This window comes from Triturus cristatus, chromosome 1_2 (genome assembly GCF_964204655.1).
Source record: "Triturus cristatus chromosome 1_2, aTriCri1.1, whole genome shotgun sequence".
Lineage (NCBI taxonomy): Eukaryota > Metazoa > Chordata > Amphibia > Caudata > Salamandridae > Triturus > Triturus cristatus.
This window is the reverse complement of record NC_140580.1, coordinates 75407774-75429434: the sequence shown is the minus strand read 5'-3', so window position 1 is coordinate 75429434 and position 21661 is coordinate 75407774. Positions and strand designations below refer to the sequence as shown.

The window sequence follows — 21661 nt, the reverse complement described above, 5'->3', positions numbered from 1 at the left end:
GGTGGCTAATGTGTTTACGGACGGCTGAAGGTGGAGCCGTTTCATCCAAGATTTCGAGAGAGCGAGTGTGTGTATGTGTGTGTGTGAGAGGGGTGTGCCGTGGGAGCGTAACATGAGGGACGACATAAAGTAACAAGGATAAGCGACCAGAAGCATTTAACGACCGAGAAGAATTCAGCATGCATTAAGTAGCCATGCATGCTACCATGTAAATATTCTTCATTTGCATACATCTGCAAAAGCACTGTTTCAATACGAGCAGCCAAGGAAAGTAAACAAAATGTGCAATGAAATAATAACAATGTAGCCTTGACAGGTGCCACAAGAAGAATTCTTGAAATATATTTAAAAAAAGTCCACACAAAAGCTGATGGACACAGTACTTAGACAATGGAAACTGATAAGAGCACCCTTTTAAGATATATTAAAATTCCAGATATTTCACAACCACAGCACAAGCGCTGTGCAGGTGAAAGATTTAAAAAAAGCATAAGTCAAATATCAAACTGCGTTCATTGCAAGAGCGTTTACAAGAGAACAGGGCGATAGCTTTTCAAAAGGGCTAAATGCCGGCTCAGAGCACCCCACTGTGATCATTTTGGGTGTTGCAACACCATGCTTCCAACAGCCCTAGAAACTAAACAGTCTGTGGCTTGGGCCACTGTGCTCTGCTTCTAGTATTTTAATGAGGTCAAAAATATATTTTGTAATGTAATGTATCTTACATCTTTTTTAATGTGTTGATGTATGTTGTGAAAAATGTTTACACTCTGAATCACACATTATAATATAAATAATATAGTTGCTCCTGAAAATAACTCCTCTTACAACAAGGTAGGATGATTGCTCCTGGGATAAAACAAACAGTTTTTCAATCCTACACCCACTACACAACCTCACCAACAGACTATATAAATGTAAATCCTAGTTTCTCCTTATCCCAGTTGAAAAGCATGTACCCGCATCTTACCTCTCTCCCTATCCTTCTATTTGCCTACCCTTTCCCCTTTCATGCACCAAACACCCATATCTGCTCTCTTATCACCCTCCTACCTTAACTAGCTACCCTAATCCCTGTGGCCCACTTCATTAACCCTTTCTTTACTTACTCCTCACCACTACTACAACAATACCACCTTCTACCTCCCTTGTCCATCTTCCCACCAAAATCTACCCCACTCTGCCATTAACCTCTGCTTTAACTCCTCACCCTCATCACCCATCAGACCTTCTCCCACAGCAGAATTCAAAATATATGTCAGCCTGACTTCACAAGTCTTATCGATCGTTTTATACACACAACTCTCCCCGCTCCTCCCCCTACTTGCCATGCACATCTCCTATAACAAATCTGAACTCCAATGCTATTTCACCTCTTCATTTGCCCCCTCAAACACACCAGTCTCTAACTCTCCCACACCCTTGCCAGATAATCCAGGAACTCACAATCTCCTTTCTCATCTGACACCTTCATCAATCAAAACACCACAACAGAACACAAACACTTCTCCTTCACCCCTTACACAAATGCCATCCTTTTTCAACAAACACAAAAGAAACACAAACATCACCAATAATACAAATTACGCATCACTAGTGCTACATCACACCAGCATTCGTTTCAGTTTCAACAGAAGAACAATTTCACAAATGCCCTCTAAGTCATACTTACCCTCCTAAAAAAAATCATCAAATCTCTAATAAACCTGTTTGAGGAGCACAGAGAATAGGAGGAAAAACAAAATCCCAACACCTTAACTCCATACGTGCTATCTACTGATCCAGCGATCAGGGATCGATAATTTTCATAAACATAGGTCCATTTAAACTACCCAACTAATGCCTTCACGCTTGGGTTCAGTGTGATGCAAGTTTATACCTAACTTGCCACAAACACTATTGAACCTGCATTTCTCTTCATACATTTATGGCGATAGATCTAAAGTTGAGGAGTTGATGGTAATAATTATGAACTCATTCTATTCTACTAAATAATACCAGACTCAGTATGTATAATTATAATGATTTATCGTAATAATATGAAATGAATGCTCATTAAGTACAGTCACCAATGCAAACATAGATTATCACGGAGAGAAAAATAATTAGCAATGAATTAAAACAAACTTGTGTCAATAATCAGTACATTGAAGGGAGTGGATAGGCAAGAGAGAAAAGTTTCAGAGACAAAATACATTTGCAAATGATTATGCAAATTTTGAAAATGATCTATACTAACCCAAATAAGATTCAGGGAAATCTACCCTCTGGCCAAAAAGGGCAGCAAGGCCCTCGAGAAGAGTCGAGTGGCAAAGATTAAGTCAGGAAACAGGTAGGCCTCTATCTAAAAACAGCAAACCGATGACAGCGACGATCTCCCGCTAGCTAAACACCAGCTGGACCAACCCTAAATCACTCTCCCTGGGGACTTTCAATTATACCCTAAAACCTAAACGTCCAACCCACATATGTTTCAATATGAACACTAACTCCGTCTCTTATTGGCTAAAAAATGGGGGTGTTCTGTCACACGACTCTCATCATGACCAGTTCATTAAATGCCCCATTGTCTTGAACATTCAGCATTACGACAGATTCTTCCCAGGAAACAAACTTTGAACACAATCATAGTAAATATTTCCTACAGTTTATCATATGTTGCAAATATCTGTGCTTCCATTGTTTGCTTCAGCCAGCACAAGAAGGAAGTTGTTTGCTTCCACTGATATCCAAAGTTTGACAGTCAGTCAGCACACCATGAAGGTGATTTTTCATGCCTCTGCGTTCTCTCTTCTTATTCAAAGTCCATTTTTATTCATTTATTGCCTTTAGCAAATATTAACCCCAAACTTGCATGCGGAAGTGTAGGGCCATGCTTGCTTTTCTACAGAGAAAAATACAAACATTTATTATTTTTCATGAAATGTAATTTTCAATGCGCACTATCCCAGCATTGCACTAACCCATGCACAACCTGTGTTATTCCTAGCGATTATTATTAACGTGCATAAAAAGCAGCATTAGTCTTTTATTTTTATTTTAGCCAAAAGCGTCTGTGGCCTAGTTTTTAATGCATTAGTACACGCATAAGTTCACGCATGCGCAAAAGCATTTCCCCTTATTTTAGCGTTTTTAATAAAATTTTCACAGCACACTGTTAATAAAATGTTACTGAGGGTTCAATCCTAGCAAGTTTTATTTTTTCAAAAACCTGCTCCATCAAAATCTCTAATAAACCTGTTTGAGGAGCACAGAGAATAGGAGGAAAAACAAAATCCCAACACCTTCACTCCATCCGTGCTATCTACTCACCCATCGTTTCATGCACGTGAGGAACACATTTCATCCAACAATGATAACAGATCAACAAAAAGCTCAATGAATGAGATCAACAACAACCCATGCACAAACCTTTCCATCCCCAAAAGAAAGGCTCTCCATCTGAATTGGTTGCTGATGAATTCCTTTTCAATGAGCAAAAACAAATACAACCTCTTTGATCTACTGATGGATATAGAGCAAGATATAGTATTTAGCACAAAACGCTGGTTGGAAAAGGATATTACTCCAATATTTGAATGTATACCATAGTGATATCGAGCCATTACATACACCCGACTAGGAAGGATTGGAGGTTTGCTGGCTACCGTGTTTACGTATACCATCTTTAGGTATACCTTTATATACAATAGCAATCACCAAATGGAAGATGTGACAATACAAAGTTGTCAAGTCCTTCTTACTAGATGCAAGCCCAGCTCCACTTTCATATGCAGCTTGCACTTAAAATCCCATTTAACAACAGGGTGTTTACAGATTTTTTCTTAGACTCATTATCGGATCTATCACCCAAGCTCTCCAATATACACAGTAACCTAAACATCTGGCATGATAAACCAGCCATATCCCATTATATCAGGACTAAACTCACACAACCTCAAACCGGTTATCTCTGGACCAAACCTCATAGCAGGACATACATTGGATTGGATCTGCTCTGCCTGGAACTAATCACAATTCAACAAAATTTGCCAGTCACATGGACTGGCAATCACATCATCTTCTCACTCATGATTCCAAATACAATATCAGCTGATTTACACCCCCTCCAACAACTTATACACAGTGGAACTAGTTAAAATGTAGGAGTCAGAAACTCACCTAGCCACAAACACACAATTGGAGACAATATGTTCAGTAAATAAACGCTGAACGGAGGGTTGACCACAGCCCTACACATACTAATTCCAATAAGAACTTTAAAGCAAGGCAAAAGAAAAGGAAACTCCTCTGATGAATGCTAAAAAGTATAAATGAAATCTCAACACTTCAATAGAGATGGTACAAATCCTAGAACCTTTAAGACAAAATGCATCCACACACCAACAACAGAATAGACAAAATATATATGAAAAAGCCCCAAAAATCCCCATGTCAAGCTGGATTGACAATGCCAAGAGGGAAAATCTACAATTCAGTCAAAAATGTACCTCCATATAGCTGTCAATCCTCAACCCCACCTTTACAAATGTTCTGCAATAAGCTAGCATTATTTAACTAAAGCAGATAACCTGGATTTATATCTAACAATCAAGAAAAATAACCATGACTCAATTATACAACCAAAATTTATCACATCAGAAAAATAACCTCTATCTATTTCATACTTTCAAGAAATTGCAACCTCAAAATGTGAGTACCCGGTATAGGCCATCAGCCCATCAGACCCCAACCATCCATGAATTTTCAAAAATATTCTATCAGCATCTGCGGCTCTCCCAATCAGAAATATTATCAATAGCTTCTCATACTCAGGAATTTTCCCACAGGAAACTAACAATGCATACATACATTTCTTCTCACCTGAACAACAGATCCTATGTGATTCATATAACCCATTTTTCATCACATCATCACAACATAAAAGTAGTTTTACAAGGATCTATCATCTCACCACATCAAGATTTACCTGAAATGACTACCAGACCTTATCATCAATATTGAACCCGCAGTCTTATAACTATGTGGATGACACTCAAAATGTTCTCAAACTGAAAAACCCTAAGGACATATGAAAATTAAAAATCAATACCTGCCTCATAGCCACAGATCAATGAATGACGTGGAATCCCATGAAGTTATATGTTGGAGAAACCGAAATACTGACCTATGGTGAATGGTAAAGTTATGATCCGTTTTCTTTCTGGCCTGATGAACTGGGGACCTATGGCAAAAATAGCTAAACAGGAACAAATTCTGAATTGTTTTTGATTCTATACGTTTCATGAGAATGGACAAGCTGTTTAAATTCACTTTCTGCATGATAAAAACACTTTAATATAGCCTTCCACATCTTGGATTATCTCAAAAGATACAAACAACATCATTCATCCTCTCTAAACTGAGTAATGCTAATGGACCACACCACAGCATTCCCCTCAAACATGAGAAGACTGCAGAGAATTCAGAATTCAGCATCAAGACTCCTCCTAAATGTAAAAATACAAAAGTGCATGTCTCCTGTCCTGAAGGCTCGGCAATAGCTCACAATTACGATAAGATCCTCTTCCAAGCTATTGTGCATCACTGACAGCAATATTTGGAAAAGGATAAAAATCCTTCAATCAAAAATCAGCAAATACTATCAACCAAAATTATGGAACTTCCTACCTCTGAGAAGCACTTGGAATTCAAAAGAATGGTTAATTCTTGGTTATTCACAGTCAGAGAATCTATATGATCTTGTTCACAAAGACATGTTAAATATCAAAGGACAAGGTTTCAACACCATTAACTGCCAAATAGAACACTAACGATGCTACAGCCTATAGCACCTGTTCACATGTGACAAGTGACAAACCATCAGTTATACAACAGTTTTAACATCCTCAGATTTCCTATGGTCCCAAACAGCTTCCTTCCACTATATTCCACGTTCTTGCATGAAAACCTGAACTTGACTAAATCTATTGATTGATCCCATTCGTCCTTTCTATAAGAAGACCCTCTACTACTTCACCATCTGTCTTCTGCAGCCCTTAATCTCTCTGAGTGTAGCCTCCTCTTTTGCATACGTGTCTGCTTTACTCTCTATTACTGTATTTCTGCAAAGTGACCAAACTTCACCCCATAGATAATAACTTCTTCTTCTTTGAAACCATATCCCTGAAATCTAGCAAAAATTACCCTCCTCTAGCCTATATATTAACCCTACCAATCATTTGCATGAACTCAAACTATGATCACACCTTAGTTTTGTTAACTTAATCTACTACAAAGAAGCTGGAGTAAATTGATGGAATAGTTTTGTTAAGTACAAAACTATCCGATAAATGCAAACAGGAGCAATACAGTTTGAATGCATTTACTTTGAGCTGAAATTCTTTAGTTTCTCTAGTTCACTTACAAAAGGGACTTATAATGCAGTGGTAAACTGTCTTTGGGGGCCCCCAGCAGGGCCCCCATGAGTGCGATGCCGCCGAATGACAGCCTATGGGGCATCTACGGTGCCCCCCTTTTAATCCCTGCACCCGGTGGCAGGCACCTTGAGGGGCCTGCCACGGGGTGTAGGGATGAACTGCACCTCTGCTCTTTCAATGGGAGCATGCATTCCGTTCGGAATGCATGCTCTCATTGAAAGGTATAGGCATGCGACCGATCCTACTTGCAGGTCTGTAACCGACGACAGGAGGTCGTTCGGTTACAGTTCCTGACCGATGTCGGACGGACTCCGGTCCGTCCGACATCGGAATCAGGCCCTTAGTGTGCACAGCCCACTCTTCCTCCCTGAGCCACCAGCCCTGCCCCGCCCTAACCCAGACCCGCAGAAACCAAAAAATGATAATAACCTTGGTATTATCATTTAATGTTTCCCTTTTCCGCCTTAGCGAAGGAGCCACCTCTGTTACTGGACTCAATTTACATAGATTCTTTGACAATTTAACAAGTTTACTTCTCCTAGGGAATCTGGCAAATGGCAGAACATACTTCTGGAGAAACATGTATCTATCCTACAGCAATGGGGTATTCAGGATATGCTGCATGTAATTTTTTATCTGTACCAAGATTCTATATCAGCAAAGATATTAGGGGCCACATGTATTAAGCATTTTTGCGGTCGGAAACGGCCAATCGGTCCGTTTCCGACCGCAAAAATGCTTTTATATATGTATGAAACATAAATTGTGATTCGATAACAAGTTGCCGAATTGCAATTTGTGTTTGAGATTCGGTATTTGGAATGGCCATGTTTAGGGAGTCCCTTCCAAATACCGAATCTGAATCGGATGCATGAATGTTTTGTGACCTAATTACGGTTGCAAAACATTCATATCTTACCTACTCCTTGAAGGAGGTGGGAACCCATTGGGAAATGGGAAGGAGTCCCCAGGGGGCTGCTTTTCCTTTGAGTATGGAAAAAAATATTTTTATTTTATTTTATTTTAAGGAACACTGCCTTCTCTTAAAACATGAAACTGAAAGTTTCATTCTTTCTTTTTTAAATGCATCCCATTTTCCCTTAAGCAAAATGGGCTGCATTTAAAAAAAAAAATAGACTGCTTTAGTTAAAAGCAATCACAAAAATGGTGGTCTGCTGACCTCAGCCACCATCCCTGTGATGGCGTAGATTCCTAATGGGTCGCAAGTTGCGACCTACCTCATTGATATGCATAAGGTAGGTCTATTTGCGACCAATTAGGAATCGCTAATGAAACAAGAGTTTCATACATTAGGAATAGTGATTACCTAATTGCAATTCAGAAAAAATCGCAATTAGGTAATCGCTACTTGAAATAATAATACATGTCGCCCTTAGTTACGAAGTATGTTCAGATTTGCTAATAAAGGAAAAATTTAAGATGTATTGGATCTACATACTGACTTGAATTAATTGCTAACTTTTCTAGAATTTACAATTTTTTTAATTGTAATGTTGATATGTTCATAATGGATACTCACTTTTATAATTGATTTATATACTTTAAATTGTATATTTTGTTATCCTGTTGTAAGGTGTGTGTGTGTGTGTGTTTGTAAGAGAGAGATTTGTCTCAACCTCTTGATTTATTACACTGTATTGGCACTGTGTGAATAATAAATTAGTACAGTCCCATTATAGGCATTTTTGCGCTAAATGTAGGTTTGCTTTTATTTGGCATTCCAGGTATGTAACAATAAAGGAAACTGTCACTGCAATTATGGCTGGGCTCCACCATACTGTGCTGTATCCGCGTTTGGTGGCAGCAGTGATAGTGGACCTCCACCATGCAGCACCGATTGTGCATCTCCACCATCTCCAGCATCTCCACCATCTCCAACATCTCCACCATCTCCACCATCTGGTATGTACCAACTGTGAACCTACCTAGTCTGAAGACCTCTCACTTCCTATCCCTGTTTTTCTGAGTCCCTTTATCCTTTATTCCTGTGTCCCTCTGACTCCTCATTCCTGTTACTTTCAGTCTCTCGATTCTTGTGACCCTTAGTCTCCTGCTCCCCGGCTTCATCAATCTCCTAAACCCTGTTTCCTTTAGACACTGTATTACTGTGTCCCTCCGACTCCTGGACACTGGATCCTTCATCCCTGTGTCTCACAGACTCTTCATCCCTGACTCCTTCAAACTCCTTGTACATGTCCCTCAAACGTCAGATCCCTGGGTCCCTCATACTTTAATTCATGTGTCCATCAGACTCCTGATTACTTTATTCCTCAGTCTCATGATTCCTCTGTCATTTAGACTCCCAATCCCCATGGTTCACAAATTTCCTGAGATTTGCAATCCCTGTCTACCTGAAACGCCAGATCCCCTTGTCCATCTGACTCCCACTGCTCCACCCCCAGGCAAACCTCTGGTTTCTGTCTCGGTTAGACGTCCAAGCCTTGTGTCCCCAGACTCTTATACCCTGAATCTCTCAGACTCCCAATCCCTGTTTACACCCCCATTCCCTGTACCCCTCAAACCCTTGCTGCCTTTGGAATTATCATAACAATTACATGGGCTGCAGATACTAGAATTGCTACACTGTTGCCCCCACATTATATGTAGTTTGGCATTGAAGGGAGCAAGTCAAACAGAGGGAAAGCAACAGGGGTCTATCCACCTAGATCTCAGCAAAACTGGACTGCACATCTTCACTCTGCACACTGCATGTTAGACTGCTTCAAGTGTAAAACAAGCATTGGCAAAGCTAATAGGCCTTGCCTATGCAAGAGCTATTGCATTTGGCAATGTGTTTTTGGCATGTTGTACACCAGCATGGCTGCTGTTCAGCATGGCTAAAGGTTATTGGCATGGAGTGTCCTAGAGTGGAGTGGGGGGAGTAAAGTGTTGTTTACTGTATTTGTTGGAGTAGAATGTCGTAGAGTGGAGTTGGGGCAGTAAAGTGTCCTAGAGTTGAGTAGAGAGGAGTAGAGTTCAGTGGTTGAGTGGCAAAGAGTGCAGTAGAGTGCAGTGTTGTAGAGTGCAGTGTCGTAGAGGGCAGTGTCATAGATTGCAGTGTCATAGAGTGGGGTGGTGTAGAGTGGAGTGGGGTGGAATACGGTGGAGTGGGTTGAGGTAGTGTGAAGGGGTGGATTGGATTGGAGCCGATTGGGGTGAATTGGATTGGGGCAGAGTGGGTTGGATTAAGTGGAGTGGGGTGGATTAGAGAGGGTGGATTGAAATGGGTCAAGGTAAATTGGATTGGGGTGGATTGGAGAGGAGTGGGGTAGATTGGTTTGGGGTGGATTGGATTAGAGTAGAGTGGTTTGTAGGGGTGAATTATTGTGGAGTGGAGGGGGTGGATTGGATTAGAGTTGGATGGATTGGAGTAGAGTGGGGTAGGTTGGAGTGGAGTGGATTGGACTGGAGGTGGGTGGATTGGAGTGGGGTGGATTGGAGTGTGGCGGGCTGGATGGATTGGACCAAGTGGGGTAGACTGAACTGGGGTGGATGGATTGGAGTAGAGTGGGGTGGATTGGACTTCAGTGGAGTGGGGTGGATTGGATTGGAGTGTGGTGGGGTGGACTGGAGTGGGGTGCATTGGGGTGGACTGGAGTTGGGTGCATTGGAGGGGAATTGGGTGGACTGGATTGGATTGGACTGGAATGGAGTGGGGTGGATTGGAGTTGGGTGGACTGTAGTGGGGTTAAATGAAGTGGGGTGAATTGGAGTGGGGTGGATTATTTGGCATGGGGTGGGGCCCAATGGAGTGGGATAGATTAGATTACCGTCTGGTGCCACCACGCTGTTCAGGGAAAGCTAAATACAGAATAAGGCAACCTGTGCTCATCCTCTGGTAGATTGGCCCACAGCAGTCAGGCTCATCTACAAAGGCAATGTGTAAAGTATTTGTACAACACGCACACACAGTAACACAATGAATACACCTCAAAAAGTCTCCACATAGGTTTAGAAAAATAGAGAATATTTATCTGAGCAAAATAAGACCAAATCGACAAAACTCCAATTAGGTAGAAGTCGAGATATGATTTTTTTAAAGATTAAATCAAAAATAGTGCTTAGAAGTCACTGGCGGTTAAAAGGTTGCAAGGGACTGGTGCAAATCCAAAGTTCAGGACGACCGCAAATGATGGCAGGCCCACTACAGGACCCAAACAGATCCTGCTGAAGAAATCCCTTGAAAGGAGCTATTCTTGATGTCAAGTCTCTACTGCAATGTGGTCGAGCTACGAAAAGGGTGTCCCACATCGTTGTCGAGCTCGGTTGAAGTAAATGCAATCCATTGTCGCCGTGCTGAGCTATGTCGTTGAGACGTGTCAACTGTGGATTCTTCTTCATCGAGCAGCCTCTGTTTTGGCGTCGACGTGCGACGTGGAGGAATTTCTCAAGAAATCGATGCAATGTGTCCTTTTTGCTGAAAGCAGCTGCAGAACCCATTTCTGAGACCCAGAGGGGGCCCCTCAGGAAAGGGAAGGACTCACAGAAAGCTGAGTCCAGCAGCAGCAGCAGGATTGTAGGAAGTCTGTTGTGTCCCTGAGACTTCAGTAGAACAGGAGGCAATCCGGCAAGCCCTTTGAGATCACTTGGAGGGAAGGCAGAGTCTTTCCAGCAGAGTCAGGGGGCAGCAGGCCAATAAGCAGCAAAACAGTCCTTCTGGAAAAGCAATCCAGTTGAGTCCTTCAAGCAGTACAGTAGTCCTTCTGACAGAGGTCCAGTTCAATATCCAGAAGTGTCTGATTTTAGGGGGTCAGATACCGAATATTTATACCCAAAAGTGCCTTTGATGTAGGGGTGACTTCAAAGGAACCCTCTGAATGCACAAGGATTGCTGCCAACCCAGTCCTATCTGCCAGGCCACCTCTCCCCTTCCTGCCCAGGAAGATTATCAGAATGTAGATGAATGTAGATGAATGCAGATGAGTCTTCTGTCACATCCAGCCCTTCCTGTCTTTGTGTCTGTCAGACACAAAGAGCAGTAAGTAAAAAGAAATGTCCACTTTCTAAAAGTGAAAAAAGAAGAGAAGATGCTGGGTTGCACTCTAATGCTACAATCGTAATACTAAATGCAACGTGTTCCTCAAATAAACAGTCTAATGCATGGGCACTCAAACTTTCTCTCACGGGTCAAATTTACAGTATGGTTTGTGGCCGAGGGCCGCAATGGTGGGGGCGGGGCTAGAGCAAAAAATAAACTGTGACCATGAGCTTGAACACAGGCCCCTGCAGCGGACGCATTCGTCCACTGAGCCACCAGACCCGGCATACACATATCTATCTATCTATCTATCTCTCTCTATATATCTATCTCTCTACCTATCTCTCTCAATCTCTCTCTATCTTCGATTCCTCTTTATCTTCTATCTATCTCTATCTCTACACCTCTTTCTCTCTATCTGTCTCTGTCTCTCTCTATCTCTGTCTCTATCTCTCTCTCTCTCTCTCTCTCTCTCTATCTTCTATCCCTCTCTATCTTCTATCTATCTCTATCTCTATCTCCATCTGACTCTATCTCTGTCTCTATCTGCCTTTATCTCCATCTGTCTCTATCTCTGTCTCTATCTGCTGTTGTCTCTATCTCTGTCTCTATCTGCCTTTTTCTCTATCTGTCTCTATCTCTGTCTCTATCTGCTGTTGTCTCTGTCTGTCTCTGTCTGTCTCTATCTGTCTCTGTCTCTATCTGTCTCCATCTGTCTCTATCTCTGTCTCTATCTGCCTTTTCTCTATCTGTCTCTATCTCTGTCTCTATCTGCCGTTGTCTCTGTCTCTATCTGTCTCTGTCTCCATCTGTCTCTGTCTGTCTCTGTCTCCATCTGTCTCTATCTGTCTTTGTCTGTCCCTGTGTCTCTATCTGTGTCTCTATCTCCATCTCTATCTGTTTCCGTCTGTCTCTGTCTCTATCTGTCTCTGTCTCCATCTGTCTCTGTCTCTATCTCTCTCCATCCGTGTCTCCATCTGTGTCTGTCTCCATCTGTCTCTGTCTCCATCTGTCTCTGTCTCCCTCTGTCTGTCTCTCTGTCTCTATCTCTGTCTGTCTTTATCTGTCTCTGTCTCTCTGTCTGTCTCTGTTTCTGTCTCTCTGTCACTGTCTGTCTCTTACTGTCTGTCTCTCTGTCTCTGTCTGTCTCTCTGTCTCTGTTTGTCTCTATCTGACTTTGTCTCTGCTTCTATCTGTCTCTCTCTGTCCCTGTCTCTATCTGTCTCTGTCTCCATCTGTCTCTGTCTCCACCTTGCTCTGTCTCCACCTGTCTCTATCTGTCTCCATCTGTATCTATCTGTCTCTGTCTCCATCTGTCTCTGTCTCCATCTGTCTCTGTCTCCATCTGTCTCTGTCTCCATCTGTCTATGTCTGTCCCCGTGCCTCTATCTGTGTCTCCATCTGTGTCTCTATCTCCATCTCTATCTCTGTCTCCATCTGTCTCTGTCTCTTTCTGTCTCTCTCTATCTGTGTCTCTATCTGTGTCTCTACCTCTGTCTCTGTCTCTATCTCTGTCTCTGTCTGTGTCTCTATCTGTGTCTCCATCCGTGTCTCCATCCGTGTCTCCATCTGTCTCTGTCTCTATCGGTCTCCCTCTGTCTGTCTCCATCTGTCTCTGTCTCTCTCTGTCTCTCTCTATCTGTGTCTCTATCTCTGTCTCTATATGTCTCTGTCCCTATATGTCTCTGTCTATCTGTCTCTGTCTCTATCTGTCTCTGCCTGTCTGTGTCTGTCTCTATGTCTGTCTCTCTGTCTGTGCCTGTCTCTCTGCATGTGGCTGTCTCTCTGTCTCTCTGTCTCTGTCTGTTTCTGTTTCTATCATTTCTCTGTCTCTGTCTGTCTCTGTCTCCACCTGTCTCTGTCTCCACCTGTCTCTGTCTCCACGTGTCTCTGTCTCCACCTGTCTCTATCTGTCTCTGTCTCCATCTGTCTCTATCTGTCTCCATCTGTCTCTGTCTCCATCTGTCTTGTCTGTCTCTGTCTCTATCTGTCTTTGTCTCTATCTGTCTCTGTCTCTATCTGTCCCTATCTCTATCTGTTTCTGTCTGTTCCTGTCTCTATCTGTCTCTGTCTGTCCCTGTCTCTATCTGACTCTGTCTGTATGTGTCTGTCTCTATGTCTGTGTCTGTCTCTCTGTCTGTGCCTGTCTCTCTGCCTGTGGCTGTCTTTCTGTCTGTCTCTGTCTGTTTCTGTCTCTATCATGTCTCTGTCTCTCTCTGTCTCCGTCTGTCTCTGTCTGTCTCTATCTCCACCTGTCTCTGTCTCCACCTGTCTCAGTCTCCACCTGTCTGTGTCTCCACCTGTCTCTGTCTCCACCTGTCTCTATCTGTCTCCATCTGTCTCTGTCTCCATCTGTCACTGTCTGTCTCTATCTGTCTTTGTCTCTATCTGTCTCTGTCTCTATCTGTCTCTATCTCTGTCTGTCTCTGTCTGTCTCTATCTGTCTCTGTCTGTCTCTATCTGTCTCTGTCTCTGTCTCTCTGTCTCTGTCTGTCTGTCTCTCTTGCTGTCTCTCTGTCTCTGTCTGTCTGTTACTGCCTGTCTCTCTGTCTGTCTCTATCTGACTCTTACTCTGTCTCTGCCTCTATCTGTCTCTCTCTGTCCCTGTTTCTATCTGTCTCTGTCTCCATCTGTCTCTGTCGCCACCTTGCTCTGTCTCCACCTGTCTCTATCTGTCTCCATCTGTATCTATCTGTCTCTGTCTCCATCTGTCTCTGTCTCCATCTGTCTCTATCTCCATCTGTCTCTATCTGTCTCTGTCTCTATCTGTCTCTGTCTCTATCTGTCTCCATTGGTCTCTGTCTCTATCTGTCTCCATCTGTCTCTGTCTCTATCTGTCTGTGTCTGTCCCTGTCTATCTCTCTATCTCTGTCACTATCTTTGTCTTTATCTGTCTCTATCTGTCTCTGTCACTGTCTGTCTCTATCTGACTCTGTCTCTATCTCTGTCTCTATCTGTATCTGCCTCTATCTGTCTCTTCCTCTATCTGTCTCTGTATGTCCCTGTCTCTATCTGTCTCTATCTGTGTCTCTCCCTGTCTCTCTCTGTCTCTATCTCTGTCTGTCTCTGTCTGTCTCTCTGTCTCTGTCTGTCTGTCTCTATCTGTCTCTGTCTCTTTCTGTTTCTGTCTCTATCTGTTTCTGTCTCTGTCTCTATCTGTCTCTGTCTCTATCTGTTTCTGTCTCTATCAGTCTTTGCCTCTATCTGTCTCTGCCTCTATCTGTCTCTGTCCAAACAGGAAGCTTCCCAAAAGGCCCTTTTAAAAGACAGCTGTGAAAGCGCTTACAGCTGCCTTTTAAAGGGCCTTTTGGGAAGCTTTTCGAAGGTTCCTTGACGTCACAGAGGCCGGCAGTAAACACAGAAGATGGCAGGAGAATACGTAGTGAATACCTATTTAATACGTGTTCACTACATATGCTCCTGCGGTCATCTTCTGTGTTTACTGACGGCCGTGGAAACTGCAAGGCAAGTTCTGTGGGCCACCAATGAAGCCAGCGGGCCGTACTATGACTACCACGGGTCTAATGTGTGCAACCTGTAGGGAGGCTCTACCCAGCTACCCAATTCAAAATGAAAACTGTAACTAGAACGCACACTCTAGCCACAGAATGCACTACTATACTACACTACAAGAGCGGAAACTATTTTTGACCCAAAAAAATAAAACTTTTTAACAATTTAAGCAGCGAGTTGACCGTGCGTGTACATAATTTTAAGCAAAGTGGCCTTCAATCAACACATTTGCTCTTAGACTTCCTCTTGCTCATGTCGATTTAATACTCAACAAAAAAGTATTGAAAAGAAATAATACATATGAAAGCGAATCAATCTCAACATATATGGAACTGGTTGTGTGGCTTATCCCAGTGCATTTCGGGCATTCACAGTCGCGTTTTGTCAGGGGTATCTACAATCAAAAACATATCCAAGTATTTACAAAACTTTCAAGGAAACACCCTCCAAGCATGCGGGACATTCGTAAAAAGCAGAAACACACGAACACAAAGGAGACGTGTCTATGAAAAATGTGTGTTAAAGAAAGTACCTCTGAGAGTACCCAACAAAATCCCAAGTTGATCCAGACTGAGGCAATAATGAGAATGAAAAAGTGATGAAAATAATAAAGCGCGAGAACATGCTGTTTAACAAAGTAAAGCCGATGAGTAGGTGGAAAAACATCACCCAAGTAGTGAAATAAAAGTAATAGTCCCTGGACAATGAAAACATGCCACGATGATTGTGTCAACAGTGAGCAGCTAACCAAAATCCCAAGCATCTAAAAAACAAGCAATACCTCCACGCAACAGAGCCAGCTATGCGTGAGAACCTCTCTCACTGTGAGAGAAAAAAACGAGAACTTGAAGTAACCATTAAGTGAGGATCTGCCAGGAAAAAAGGACTGTTAAATGAGTAGAACACCAAACCTTTAGCAGTTAAGGGATTTAGGGCCAGACGTACGACCCTTTTTTGCAGCCGCAAATGGGAGATCCTTTAAGGAAAACGGGCTGCATTTAAAAAAAAATACTGTTTTATTTAAAAGCAGTCCCAGACATGGTGCGACAGCCTCATTAATATTCATGAAGCATGCAATTTGCAACCCCATTGGGAATCGTAAGCAGTGCCTGAGACACTGTTATACATCTCAATTTGTGAGTTGCAAATTGCGAGTCGCATATTGGTGGGTCGGACATCTGGCCCTTAGCTCGGTAGACCCAAATAGCCCAACTCACCTGAGTGATATCAGCAAACCGGCATACTCCCAAGTCGGTAATTGTTAGCCACGATGTGACAGGAACAATGCAGAAGCGTGAGTGCGTGAAAACGTGGTGCGTGCTCAAAGCCCAACCTTCCAACATCATGGAAAAAAGACTTCAGTTTCACAACAAGTGTACAGGCAATGGAAATAAGTTGATATGAGTGCGCAAAATGAACCCCAAAGACAAAGAAAATATATAAACAGTATATAAGAGCAAGACCACTGACTTATTGTCAGTGAAATTGCTATCCCACCCTTGCAGCTCCACAATCAAGTGAGGGCCTCCTGGGCTCCTGCACTCTCAAGTGTTGGTGTTTGAGGCCCTCCTCCACTCTTTCTCTCACTCCATTTTTCTGCTTGCCTTTTCCTTTCACCTCTTTCCTTTCAGCTTCGTTTTTCACCCTTTTACTGTCACTCTCCTTCTATCACTTTCCGTCCTCCTTTTCACTTTTACTCTGTTTTCACTCTACTCTTTATTCTGTGCACCTCTCTCCCGCTTTTCCCCCCTGCTGCTGCCCCCACAGCCCCTTCCTGCTAGTGTGACCATCCCAAGCCAGTTTCCCCTCCCCGCTCCCACCTCCCAGCTGGCCAGCCCTCCCTGACCCCTACTTAATGGTGGCCGCTGCTCGGGCGCGCCATCTGCAACCGTCTGCACCTGTCCCCGACCCGAACGCGAATGTACCATGGACCTCTGAACTACCAACGCTACAACCCAGCGACACTCCACACACTCAATCCAGGTCGCAACAACAACTGCAAGCTAGCATCACCACCAACGGACCCTTCAACTATCACCGCTGCCGCCACTCCTGCTACACCGCAAAGTCCACGGATCCAGCACAACCCGCCCGCAACAGTGAGACCACACCAAAGACCCTGCAATGCATTCTCCTCAACGTCCGATCCCTCCACAAACACACCACCGAAATCTAGGACCTCCTCGACAGCACCACCCCGGACGTCACATTCTTCACTGAAACCTGGACTAACACCACCTCGGGCCCTGACATCGCCATGGCCATTCCCCAAGGATAAAAGATCTCCCGGAAGCACTGTTCCACCCGCCCTGGGGGGGGAATCACCATCGTCCACAAATCCACTCTCCGACTGAGCACACTTTCCGACGAGCCCACAGACCTGATGGATCACCTACACTTCAAGATACAGGCCAGCCTTACCACCACCCTCTGGGGAGCCCTCATCTACCGACCCCCCGGACCCTGCGGACCATTCACAAACTATCACAGACAGCATCACCCCGCAGGCCATATCGACAAACCAACTACACCATGCTGGGAGACCTTAACTTCCACCTCGAAAAACAACAAGAACCCAACACCACATCCCTCCTGGACAACCTCCACAACATAGGACTCCGCAAGATCATGACTGAGCCTACTCACTCAGCAGGACACACCCTCGACCCCATCTTCACCACAGGAAAATCTAACACTTTCAGCCACACCACGGAACTCCTGTGGACAGACTATCGCTGCATCCATTTCACCTTCAGAACACCCACCATCCACAGAACCCAGCACCTGCTCCTATGCAGAAATTGGACTAAAATCATTGACGACCAGCTCACCACCTCACTTGGCAACTCCACCGCAACCATTGCGGACAATGACGACCCCAACACCGCAGCCCGCACCTTGCACAGATGGATCTCCGAATGCGCCAACACCATAGCCTCCCTCAAGAAGAACAATAACACACATGCCAGGAAAGTCAGTTGGTTAAACACCGAACTCCAAGAGTCCAGACGCACATGCCGCTGCCGCGAAAATGCCTGGAGGAACTACAAATCTACAGAAGCCCACCACCAACTCATAAGAAATACAAGAAAGATCCAAGACAGAATCTCCGCCCACGCGCACAGCAAAGAACTCTTCAGCAACATCAAGGAGTTCCATCAGCGAGCTACAGACATCCCTCCCTCACACGACGTCTGCGACAAACTGAGCACCTTCTTCCACCACAAAATCAAGAACATTTACGACAATTTCGATGAAGACAGTCAACACACAGAACCTTCACCAACCACCCCCGACACCTTGAAGCCAATGATTGACAGCTGGACAGCCCTCACCACCGAAGACACACTGAAGATGATGAAGTCAATCCACTCCGGGGCGCCCACGGACACCTGCCCCCACCACATCTTCAACAGAGCCGCCGACACCATCGCCCCCATGCTTCTCCACACAATCAACCGCTCCCTCGCGAAACGCCTCCTTCCCCTAAGACTAGAAGCATTCTGAGATCAACCCCCTCCTGAAGAAACACTCAGTGGACCCCACCGACCTCAAGAACTACAGACCCATCTCCCTGCTCCTGTTACCATTGAAAGTCATCAAGAAAGCCATCAACAACCAACCGGCCACCTTCATCGAAGAGCACAAAATCCTTGTCTCCTCCCAATCCGGCTTCAGAAAGAACCACAGCATGGAAACCGCCCTCCTCGCCGCAACAAACGACATCCGCTCCCTCCTGGGCAGAGGAGAGACAGTAAGCCTCAACCTCCTCACCTATTCACCAGCCTTCAACACAGTCTCTCACCGCACCCTAACACACAGACTTCACGACGCAGGGATCCAGGACAAGGGCCTCGACTGGATCCGCTCCTTCCTCTCCTGCAGAACGCAGAGGGTCAGACTCCCTCCCTTCCTCTCGGACCCCACACCGACCACCTACAGAGTCGACCAAGGATCCTCCCTCAGCCCCACGTTGTTCAACATCTACATGGCTCTGCTCGCCCCCATCGTCAGAACCCATGGACTCAACATTGTTTCATACGCAGACAACACCCAACTCATCCTCTCCCTATCCAACTCACCCAACGCAGCCAAACACAACTTTCAAGAAGGCATGGAAACAGTCGCCAAATGGATGAAGAGCAGCTGTTTGCAACTCAACACTGACAAAACAGAAGTACTTATTATGGGCCCACACCCCAATACCTGGAACGACATATGGTGGACACATGGTGGCCCCCTGCCCTCGGAAGCCCGCCCACCCCCACGAACCCCGCACGCAACCTCGGAATCATCCTGGACTCCAAACTCAAAATGGACCTCCAGATCCACTCTGTCGCATTCTCCTTCTTCCACACCCTCCTCCCCCTACGCAAGACCTTCAAATGGATCCCCCTCGAACACAGAAAGACCGTCACACATGCCCTCGTCACCAGCAGACTTGACTAGGGCAACGCACTCTACGCCGGAATCAACAAAAACCTCACAAAAACCTCACTTGCAAACTTCAAAACATCTAGAACGCCGCCGCCAGACTAATCCTCAATCTGCCACGGCACTGCCACATCACCCAGCACCTGCACACACTACACTGGCTCCCCATCGAGGCAAGAATCACCTTCAAGATTCTCACCCACACACACAAAGCTCTCCACAACACCGGACCAGCATACCTGAATAGCCGACTCACATTCCACGCACCCCAAGGGACCCTATGATCAGCCAAGCTCTCCCATGCAGCGGTCCCTCGCACCAGGAAGTCCAGATCGGGAGGCCGCTCGCGGTCAGATCCTGGAACATCCTCCCGCTCCACCTCAGACAGACAACATCACTCCCCAACTTCATGAGGGACCTCAAGACATGATGGCTCTTCGATAGACCCCCTCCTTGATGGACAGGACCCTGCACCACCACCCCCGTGCCTTGAGACCCTTACGGGTGAGTAGTCGCGCTCAACAAACCCATGATTGATTAATTGATTGATTGATAAGCAGAGAATCACATGTGAAAATGCCTCCACTCAATATAAAAATGAAAAGATGAGTGTGATATGCATGAAACATACACATTTATACAGGATGCATCCTGGCTTGATACAGTAGCCTAATTGATTGACAGTGCATGTGGAACCATAATACGCACAATGTGACATAATGCACATGATAAGATGTAATTATGTAAACAGTAAATCGCGTGTGCAAATATCACCGTTCAACATGAGAATGGAATAACGTGTGCAATATGCATGAGACACATATTACGTCTTAGCTAGATGGACAATCCTAATTGGTTGACAGTGCTTATGTGAACATAATACACAAAGTGAAGCTTAATACACATGATGGGGCTATCAGTACACATGAGAACAAGTAATGAGCATAATAAAGTCAAATAAAATATCCCTCTGACTGGAAAAGCTATCGAAGAAACATGAGTTAACAGACCAATATGAATGTGTAATACACATATCACCTGATAAAAACAACAATGAAATAACAAGCAATATGCAACTGAAAATCAAATGTGTGCAACCTGGTGTGATGGATAGAAGAAACTCTCAGAGTGAGCATATAACTGTGTCATGAATATGTACAATACTGCACAACCAAAGAAAACATGAAAATTCGAATTTATCTTTGAGACCTCATGGTATGAGTGTGTCCAATAATCATATTTAATGTGTTTCATGTTGGGTCAGTAACTTTGTCATATCTCCGTCTGTTTGAGGTGTCACAACCTCTAGAATAGTAAAACAGACCTGGGCAATGGTGTGTTTGTGTTCATTCCAGTGACTGGTTAAAGGCGAACTCAGTCTTTGTCCTGATTCTGCTTTTGTGTGATCCATGTACGAAGTTTCCTCTTGGTCTTTCCCACATAGAATAGCTTGCAAGGGCACTTAATGGCATAAATGACATTCTGTTCTTTACAATCTGCTGTGCAATCGAGGTGGATTTGTTTGCCAGACCATGGATGAAAAATGGTTTTGCCTATCAACACATTGTTACAATGTGAGCAGTTATAACATTTCCTTATCCCTCTGTGTTCCATGGTGGCAGATTTAGTTGGCTTTGTAAGTAGTTCCTTCAAGTTATTGGATCTTTTGTATGCAATTAAAGGGGGGGTTGGAAAAAGTACCTCTAAAGTCTGGTTCGGATTGTAGTAGCTCCCAGCGCTTTAAGATAATGACTTTGATCATGGAAGACTTAGTGAAGAATGTGGACACAAAAATCTCTCTGGATTTCTCTGTTTTTATATGTTTCTTCAATAGGTCGGGTCTGTGCAAAGCCTGTAGCATTGTTCTGCATGATCAACCACTTCCTTGGGATAACCACATACTATAAATTGTTGTTTATATTCATGTAAAGAGGAGGTAAATTGATTCTTGTCTGATGTTATACATTTTATCCTTGTGAATTGCGGAAAGTGTACGTGTTGTTTGAGCGTCGGTGGATGAAAACTGCTATATGGCAAGAAATTGTTTCTATCCGTGGGCTTTTTGTATACTGAAGTCCGAATTTTGGTCCCCACAATCTCCATATTAACGTCGAGATAAGAAATGCTTTGTTGCTCAAGGATGTATGTAAATTGGATTCTCAGATTCTTGTTATTTAATGGAGTCAAATGTGCTTCTAAGTCTCGATGTGTGCCTTGCCAAATGATAAAGATGTCATCTATGTAACGTCAATACAAGTCTTTTCTTCTAGCTCTGTTTCGATAAGATGTGTTCGGT

The 21661-nt window shown here is 44.0% G+C and overlaps 1 protein-coding gene across 1 annotated transcript in view; it reads left to right on the top strand.

The window, feature by feature from the left end:
• Window positions 1-21661, top strand: part of LOC146866832 (disintegrin and metalloproteinase domain-containing protein 9-like) — a 762935-nt gene that overhangs the window by 703655 nt on the left and 37619 nt on the right. The window contains exon 18 of the mRNA XM_085601842.1: window positions 8165-8342. Within this exon, the coding sequence (XP_085457968.1) occupies window positions 8165-8342 (178 nt within the window). The remainder of the gene's footprint in view (window positions 1-8164; window positions 8343-21661) is intronic.